Source organism: Seriola lalandi, unplaced genomic scaffold, assembly GCF_002814215.2.
Source record: "Seriola lalandi dorsalis isolate HSWRI2012SDOR001 ecotype SW California unplaced genomic scaffold, Sedor1 jcf7180002051726, whole genome shotgun sequence".
NCBI lineage: Eukaryota > Metazoa > Chordata > Actinopteri > Carangiformes > Carangidae > Seriola > Seriola lalandi.
The window spans coordinates 54,339-64,002 of NW_019522279.1; the positions used below are offsets into that span (position 1 = coordinate 54,339).

At 43.0% G+C, this 9,664-nt stretch overlaps 2 protein-coding genes across 2 annotated transcripts in view; one reads left to right on the top strand and one right to left on the bottom strand.

Annotated features, from left to right (window-relative positions):
* Nucleotides 1-880, bottom strand: part of lamb4 (laminin, beta 4) — a 22,775-nt gene extending 21,895 nt beyond the window's left edge. Inside the window, exons 1-2 of the mRNA XM_087172053.1 lie at nt 782-880; nt 282-493 (exon numbers count right to left, since the gene is read on the bottom strand). Of these exons, the coding sequence (XP_087028179.1) occupies nt 282-493; nt 782-800 (231 nt within the window). The 5' untranslated portion in view covers nt 801-880. The remainder of the gene's footprint in view (nt 1-281; nt 494-781) is intronic.
* Nucleotides 881-6,297: 5,417 nt separating this feature from the next.
* LOC111649691 (gamma-crystallin M3-like) lies at nt 6,298-8,237 on the top strand. Its single transcript, XM_023399406.1, has 3 exons — nt 6,298-6,380; nt 7,045-7,287; nt 7,798-8,237. Exons 1-3 carry the CDS (start codon nt 6,348-6,350, stop codon nt 8,074-8,076), a joined length of 555 nt encoding a protein of 184 aa, XP_023255174.1. The 5' UTR covers nt 6,298-6,347; the 3' UTR covers nt 8,077-8,237.
* The last annotated feature ends 1,427 nt before the right edge of the window (nt 8,238-9,664 follow it).

Here is a 9,664-nt window from a genome sequence, read left to right on the forward strand (position 1 = left end):
CAGGGGCTGATGGGGCCACTCAACCGTGAAAGAGGGTATGGAGGCTTAACGGGCGCACAGACAAACACACACACACACACACACACACACACACACACACACACACACACACGCACAGACAAACACACACACACACACACACACACACACACACACAGTGTGTTGGTTTATGTGTGTAGTGTTAGGACTAGTGTGTGTGTGTGTGTGTGTGTGTGCGTGTGTGTGTGTGTATTGACTGTACATGTACAGTGTAAGGGTGTTGTCACACTGTGTTGTCAGACCTCCAAGTATCCTATGATGCAGTAGTTCTGAGGTCCGTCTAGACCACATGTCGATGAGGCCGAGAGCTGAGCAGCTCGACCCACCATCAGGTCACCCAGCTGAGGGCTGCAGGAGCCGCCTGGACACTGGTCCTGGCGGTCCTGAAGGTCCTGGAGGTCCTGGAGGTCCTGGCTGTCCTGGGGGTCTTGGAGCAGAGCTGCTGGAAGAAGAACTGAAGAGACAGAGATTTTAAATTCTAGTGGAGACCTCAAAATGTTTCAGCATAAAAATATTTTTTATCATCATCATAACTTTATCATCTTCAGTCTGTGGAAACATATGTTATTGTATATGAGATCATATATGTTATATATGTAATTGTGTATGAGATTATATAGATAATAGAGTATATAGGAGATTATATAGATTATTATAAGACATTTTATGGATAACATATGACATTATCTAGGTAATAGATTATAGAGATGAATGACAATAATCTGTGATGATCTGAACTCACAGATGAAGATGAGGATCATGGTCAGATGTGAGAGACACCTGCTGGTGTCTGATGGTCTCACGGATCCTGGTCTCTGGTGGACTTCCTGTTCCTTGATTAATTCTGAAAGAAAACAACATGTAAACTATTATTATAATAGTTATTATCAATTATTCAAACACATGATGAGTTACAGTCTGATTTCTGATCTGAGGTCAGATCTTAACAGAAACATCACCACAACAATGTTTGAACCCTAACACACTGCACTGTGTGTGTGTGTGTGTGTGTGTGTGTGTGTGTGTGTGAATGACTGGCAGCTACATTAAACCACAAACTCTAGTTTTACATTCAAAAGCAAACTTTATTAACACTGTTAGCATGTGGCTAACAACTAACAGCCTTACATAAGAAAACATGTTCACAGGAAGATTGATGATGATGATGATGATGGTGATCAGTGTGATTGTCTCAGTGTCTTATTGTGATTACATCTACTGGAGGTTCAGGATCAACAGACAAACTGTTTCACTTGAGGCCTGACACCCCCAGACCACTGGACCTCCAGTCCCCCGACCACCGGACCCCCAATCCCCCAGACCACTGGACCTCCAGTCCCCCAGACCAACGGACCCCAAGTCCCCCGACCACCAGACCCCCAGTCCCCCCGACCACTAGACTTCCAGTCTCCCAGTCAACAAATACCCAAGACCTCTGTCCCCTGGTCCCCTGATCACCTGGACCTCCAGTCCCTCAGGATCACTCTTACTTTGCAGTAATCTGTTGAATGTGTTTCTAAACACCTGAAACAATGAAGGTTTTGAGGTTGCTCCTGATTCTCTAGCTTTTGGTTTCAAAATCCAGTTTATATATATATATATTATGTATTATATTAATAACTTTATTAACTGAACCAGACCTGGACCAGGACATGGCTTTGGTCCAATATGAATGTAGATCATTTACTTTAGTGATGATCCTGGCTGATGAAGCTCTTCATACAGCAGTAAACTGAGGCCTGAAGGGACTGATGAACTTTAAGGGGAATGTATGGGCCTCAGTAGTAATTGTCGGGATTTACTGACTTCAGTGTTTCTGGATGAACAAACTGTCCTGATGGTAATGTTCTGTTCTGCTGAGAGAAAAAAATCATGTTATTTTCAAGATAACTTTATTGATCACTAAGGAAACAAAGTATAACACAGCAGAGGAACCATATCACAGAGGCAGCAGCAGAAACAGATTAGTATGAAAAAGTCTCAGTATCTTCTGCTCTGTTGAATGTTTTAACTTTTATTTCTACCTGGATACACACAGATTATATTCATCATCTATTTTTGTGGAGAGATTCTTGTTGTAGGGTTAGGGTTACGACAGCTGATGGAACAAACTTGGTGCAGGGGGATCTGATTACCTACAGCCACGCTGCTGTTTGCCGAGTTGTCAGAAGTTAGTATTTCTTTTAAATAAGAGACCATGAACTAAGTGGATTATCTTGTACAACAAAAATGTTTAAACCTTTTGATGAAAAACTGAGCGAAACTCCTCAGTGCCACCAGCCACTGGATACTGTTATAAACCAAACCTGGAACATTAGTGGAGCCCTATCAGCAACCACTAGAACCTCATCAACCACTAGAACCTCATCAACCACTAGAACCTCATCAACAACCACTAGAACCTCATCAACCACTAGAACCTCATCAACCACTAGAACCTCATCAACAACCACTAGAACCTCATCAACAACCACTAGAACCTCAGCAACCACTAGAACCTCATCAACAACCACTAGAACCTCATCAACAACCACTAGAACCTCAGCAACCACTAGAAACTCATCAACAACCACTAGAACCTCATCAACAACCACTAGAACCTCAGCAACCACTAGAACCTCATCAACCACTAGAACCTCATCAACAACCACTACAACCTCATCAACAACCACTAGAACCTCATCAACAACCACTACAACTTCAACAACCACTACAACCTCATCAACAACCACTACAACTTCAACAACCACTACAACCTCATCAACAACCACTACAACCTCATCAGTTGCCCCTGAAAAGTAAAGAACTGCAGAGGAGAAGCCTAATGTAATTCATTGCACATCTTTTCAATTTATAAAGGTTTTAAATAAGAGTTTAAAACGGTTTGCAGAAAACAATCTAATCAGCAGACGTCAAGTGTCAGACATCGTTTTGTTTTACCATCACTGTCGTGCTCTGAGACTTTTAATCTCTGCGTTTGACATTCTGATAAAATTAATCCCTCTTTCATAATAACTAAATTATACTCTCACTTCTTTGACTGTACTTTCTTATAATAACCCCATGACTATGAAGATAAAGATGGCTTTAGTGTGGAATTGAATGTATCTGTAGGAGCTCTCTCTTTATGTCCACCGACTCTAAATCATAAGTAAACACAGCTCAGATTATCAGTTTATATTTCATACAGTTACAGGTTTTGTAAGATACTGATTTAAATAGTGGTTGGTGCAGAGCAACACAGATAACAATAATCAAATAACAGCTGATACAGATTATATATAACAATCCACTACTGTCACTGAGAATGTACCAAGCACCATGAAAACGTCTTTCACGCAGTTTTCATCTTTATCCAGTTACATGATGAAACCAACAGTGTTGATTTTTAATGTGTTAAAATGAGTGAATGTGAACCTACCTGCCTCTGCTGCCACTCTGAAAGAATGAACATATCTGGGCAGGTAACAGCACACCTGAGACAAACGTACCCTGAGGCTGTACCTGTCAATGAAGGTAAGAGAGAGAGAGAGAAAGAGAGAGAGAGAGAGGGAAAGAGAGAGAGAAAGAGAGAGAGAGTTAGGTCAAAGACAAAATGAACTCCGTAAACTTCTGGAAGAAAAAAAAACAAGGAAAGAGAGAGAACAAAGAAAAGAAAAAGTGAAGTGAAACAGATCTACATTTAAGTGGGAAGCCACCAGTGCATTGTGGAGCATACAGGCACCGATGACCTCCATGTTGAGGCCATGAGCGAGGTGGCTGAGAGCAGGGTGATTTCTTCTCCACTTCTCCTCAGGACAGACACCCCTCCACATGTAATTCATGAGATCTCAAAGAGCTCCGGCTAGGTGCTGGCCCACCAAACCAACATCAGTAAATGGGATATTTATGGGACTACACCTGAACAAGGCGTGGTGTGAACATTCGCCAAAACATTGGAGGATGTTACCCAACAGTGTGGCCCACACAGCTGCTACTCCCATGAGCTACAGATCACCCAGACACCAACAATAGAGTTAGAGGAACTCTACCCCATCTAGAGCATTAAGCTCTGTGATTGGATGTTTTTTGCCCAAATGCACATTGGGAGTTGTATTTAATATCTACCTCAAAGTCTTTATGTTCACAGGCCTCCTATAGATCCGACTTTTAATAAAGAAACTGATTTTTTTAAAACACAGTTGTTCATCTTTTAACCTGACTGAAGCATGTTCTTCACAAACTGTCAGTCACCAGCACTGAAGCCTGAAGCAGAGTGTTACTGCAGATACCAGCAGAGGTGAAGCCTCACCACCAGTCAAGGAAGCCGTCTGGCTGAAGAAGGAGGCGAAGCTGCTGGGTGGCAAGGTGCTGGGTGTGGACGAGATTCGCCCTGAGATGCTGAAAGCTTTGGACATTGATGGGCTGCAGGAGCCTCAGAGTTTTTTGAGCATGTCCAACTAGGAAGACCCAGGTAGACCCAGACCCAGGTAGACCCAGACCCAGGTAGACCTAGACTCAGGTAGACCCAGACCCAGGTAGACCCAGACTCAGGTAGACCCAGAATTTGCTGAAGGGATAATATATCCTATCTGGCCTGAGAATGGGAGAGGAACATCTGGAATACTCTGCTTAACCAGCTGCCACTGGATGGATGGATGGAGAGGAAGGTGAGTTCAGCGCTGTTGAACAGGTGAGTTCAGCTCTGTAGAACAGGTGAGTTCAGCGCTGTTGAACAGGTTAGTTCAGCGTTGTAGAACAGGTGAGCTCAGCGCTGTAGAACAGGGGAGTTCAGCGCTGTTGAACAGGAGAGTTCAGCTCTGTTGAACAGGTGAGTTCAGCTCTGTTGAACAGGTGAGTTCAGCGCTGTTGAACAGGTGAGTTCAGCTCTGTAGAACAGGTGAGTTCAGCGCTGTAGAACAGGAGAGTTCAGCGCTGTAGAACAGGAGAGTTCAGCTCTGTTGAACAGGTGAGTTCAGCGCTGTTGAACAGGTGAGTTCAGCTCTGTAGAACAGGTGAGTTCAGCGCTGTAGAACAGGTGAGTTCAGCTCTGTTGAACAGGTGAGTTCAGCGCTGTTGAACAGGTGAGTTCAGCTCTGTTGAACAGGTGAGTTCAGCGCTGTAGAACAGGTGAGTTCAGCGCTGTTGAACAGGAGAGTTCAGCTCTGTTGAACAGGTGAGTTCAGCGCTGTTGAACAGGTGAGTTCAGCGCTGTTGAACAGGTGAGTTCAGCTCTGTTGAACAGGTGAGTTCAGCGCTGTTGAACAGGTGAGTTCAGCGCTGTAGAACAGGAGAGTTCAGCGCTGTAGAACAGGAGAGTTCAGCGCTGTAGAACAGGAGAATTCAGCGCTGTAGAACAGGTGAGTTCAGCTCTGTAGAACAGGTGAGCTCAGCGCTGTAGAACAGGTGAGTTCAGCTCTGTAGAACAGGTGAATTCAGCGTTGTAGAAGAGGTGAGCTCAGCGCTGTTGAACAGGTGAGTTCAGCGTTGTAGAACAGGTGAGCTCAGCGCTGTAGAACAGGTGAGTTCAGCGCTGTTGAACAGGTGAGTTCAGCGCTGTTTAACAGGTGAGTTCAGCTCTGTAGAACAGGTGAGTTCAGCGTTGTAGAACAGGTGAGTTCAACTCTGTAGAACAGGTGAGTTCAGCGTTGTAGAACAGGTGAGTTCAGCGCTGTTGAACAGGTGAGTTCAGCTCTGTAGAACAGGTGAATTCAGCGTTGTAGAACAGGTGAGCTCAGCGCTGTTGAACAGGTGAGTTCAGCTCTGTAGAACAGGTGAGTTCAGCTCTGTAGAACAGGTGAGCTCAGCGCTGTAGAACAGGTGAGTTTAGAGCTGTTGAACAGGAGAGTTCAGCGCTGTTGAACAGGTGAGTTCAGCGCTGTTGAACAGGTGAGTTCAGCTCTGTAGAACAGGTGAATTCAGCGTTGTAGAACAGGTGAGCTCAGCGCTGTTGAACAGGTGAGTTCAGCGTTGTAGAACAGGTGAGCTCAGCGCTGTAGAACAGGTGAGTTCAGCGCTGTTTAACAGGTGAGTTCAGCTCTGTAGAACAGGTGAGTTCAGCGTTGTAGAACAGGTGAGTTCAGCGCTGTTTAACAGGTGAGTTCAGTGCTGTTGAAAGAGCTTGTGTAGATGACAGCAGCAACAGAATGCCTCACACACTCATTGCTAACCCTTTCACAAAGAGGCTTTGTGTGTGTGTGCAGACTCAGCGCTCTGACACACAAAGCAGCGACCGACACTAAGGTGTATAAAAGCTGTGAACTCACACAGGTGAGAAGGCACAGCACGTCAGCAACACGCTAGCAACACGCCAGTAACAAATCTGCAGCATGTCCACCACACACATGAACAAGATGAGTAGAGTAAGTCCCACCATGCATCACTGCACTCAAATGCTCCTCACACACAGAGTCAGACAGGGCTCAGCTGGAAAACTGGTCAGATCAAAGATTTTTTAACCGGATTACATCAATCAGCATGGCCACATAACAGATCATCTAAAAATCAATACCAGAGAAAGCAACAATATTGTTTCAGCTTGAAACTCAAAAACAATGATAATGATCAGAGAATAATGATGATCAATCAGGATGTTTATTGATCAGCACTGATCACAGACTGTTAAACAAACATAGTCAGACTGAGCTGATTTTATCAATTCACATCTGAGGCTGATTTATCTTCAACACAGCAAAACTACAACAGTTTTTATTATTGATCAGATATTGATCAGATATCGGAGACTGTCAGGGCTGAAACATCTCCAGTCCAGCTCTGAAAACCACACGTTTAGCTGCTGTAGGGATGATGTAGCAAGGTTTTTCCTATCATGCAATGGGGTCTGAAACCTGAAGAAGAGTCAACAGAAATCTAACCGTCTGTAGTCATGATTATTGATCAATTCTGATCAGACCTGAATCTCTAATCTCCCATGCGCTGTTAACAGCTAGACTGTGACTGTCATGTCACATGACCTAACCCTCCAACAGTCAGTAAACCTCACCACTTTGTTTAATCTCCTTTCAGATCATCTTCTACGAGGACAGGAACTTCCAGGGCCGCTCCTATGAGTGCAGCAGCGACTGTGACGACATGTCCTCCTACCTGAACAGGTGTCACTCCTGCAGGGTGGAGAGAGGCTGCTTCATGGTGTACGACCGCACCAACTTCATGGGCAACCAGTACTTCCTGAGGAGGGGCGAGTACGCGGACTACATGAGCATGATGGGGATGAACGACTGCATCAAGTCCTGCCGCATGATCCCCATGGTAACCACACAGCCAATCACTTTACATTATTTTGACACACACATCTTACAAGATGTTAATATGTCAAATGTTACAATTTGCTCTGTTGGCCTTAAGAACACACAACACAAAGAATTGCAAACTTTTCAAATAGGTTTCTTTACAAATTGAGAAAAAAAATCTCTGTTTCTTTGAGTGGTTTTAAAATATTTTGGGTTAAGGTTAGTTAAAGTTTATTCAGTTTTGTTTTTCTTAAAACCGTTGTTGATTCCATATAGTTGTCTCCTCTTTAAAATTCAAAATAAGCCATTTATTTTTTATTTCATAAAATACACTGGAAGATCAGGCAGCTACAGTGTGAAACACTAATTCTTCGCTGATGATTAATAATTGATAATTGCTGACTGATTTCAAGTGTGTACTGGCCATGTGCATACCTGGTGTCACAGAAAATCAGTCCTTATTTGTACCTAAACTCACTACCAGTTAACACTGACTAATGATTGTATATTGATTACTGATGTGTTCCAGTACCGTGGCTCATACAGAATGAGGATCTATGAGAGGGAGAACTTTGGAGGCCAGATGTCCGAGCTGATGGACGACTGTGACAATGTCATGGATCGTTACCGCATGTCCAACTGCATGTCTTGCCACGTGATGGACGGACACTGGCTGATGTATGAGCAGCCCCACTACAGAGGCAGGATGATGTACATGAGGCCTGGAGAGTACAGGAGCTTCATGAACATGGGCATGGGCAACATGAAGTTCATGAGCATGAAGCGCATTGTGGATTCCTGCTACTAGGCTTGTCAACAAGCTGAGAAACAAGTGCTGTTGAAATACATTTTATTGCCTGTTTCTTTAAACACTGGTTTTTATTAAATCACATGTTAAATTAAGTGTAATCATGATGTAACTGCTGCTGAGGTTATTCACATTAAAGAACAATCAAGAAATGAAATGAACGTATGATGATCTGTGCTCTTTGGGTCATTTAGTCAGTCATCCTGTTCACACCACAGATACTTGTCAACTCTGGCTAACAAGTCACATGTTCAGTGATGATGCTAACATCTGCTACATGCAGAGAGAACCATGGCCTATGACATCCATGTCATATGTGTAGTACAGACCTTTAAGGAATCTTATATAAGATATTAAGGGAATTCTTGAGTTATTGCCAAAAATAAATTTTGTGAGGTCACAAGACCTTTGACCACTGTGGCTGGAGGCATAATAATAACGTTAGGATGAAGCTCCTGCTGTTGCCTGAGGAGCAGCACAGAGGTGACATTATCAGCTGTGAGACTCCCACACATCAACACAGAATATTGCAACCTGATCTCTCCCAACATCAGCTGTGTTTTTTTTCCTGACATAAAACCACATCAACAATCTGTTGTTACTGAGATGTTTTACTTTTCACCTGCAATTATTTTTAAAACAAGAAAATTCATCAGAGGGGCGTGGTGTGGCGTGGTGGTCTGGGCATGCTCCCCGTGTGTAGAGGCTGCAGTCGGCCCCGGTTCGGGTCCTGCATCGGACGGCCTTTGCTGCATGTCATTTCCCCTCTCTCTGCCTCCCCATTTCCTGTCTCTCTACTGTCCTGTCGAATAAAGGCATAAAAGGCCCAAAAAAATATACTTGGAAAAAAAAAAAAGAAAATTCATCAGTAAACCTCTCATGTAAAGGCTGTAAATGATGTTCATTTTATTGTGCTGCGTAGACAGTTTCTGTCTTCTGACTGTTATATTGTTGTCAGGGCCTCTAAAAACCTCAGGAAGACTCTTGACCTGATCGTGTTGTTGCAGGTGGATTCTCACTGTTGTTGTGTTTTACCTGTTTGTAAAACTAACCTTTCAAATATTTCATTCCCTGTTTTACATGATCATAGTTTTGTATTAATATTTGTTTCTTTGTTTAACTGATGTTTTGTTATTAATTACATTTATCGATTTTAGTCTACATTTGAGTCCCATGGTTAACCCTAACCCTGTATGTTGTTGTCTCTGTGTTTCTCTGTGTACAACATGCTCATAATCAATTGGTGGGATTAATAAAGTTGTTCTGAGTTCAAATATTTTTTACATTTTTAATAATTTTTCCAATATGACTTGTCAAAGTAAGATTCTTGTTGAACCAGATGTTTAAAGTTAGTCTGTGTCATGGTTTGTCCTGATTGACCATTTTGGTTGGACATTTGATTAATTTCCTGTTTTATTCTGTAGTAGAGTCCATTGTGTGTTCACTGAAGGTGGTGGTTCCAGTTTCATATTTTTTCCAACATGTGAAGTCGAAGCAGTTGGTCTATAGATCCTAACCTTGTGTACATATGGGGACAGTATGAAGTGAGCCTTATTATGTAATCCTAATAATTCCTTTACTCCTCTTG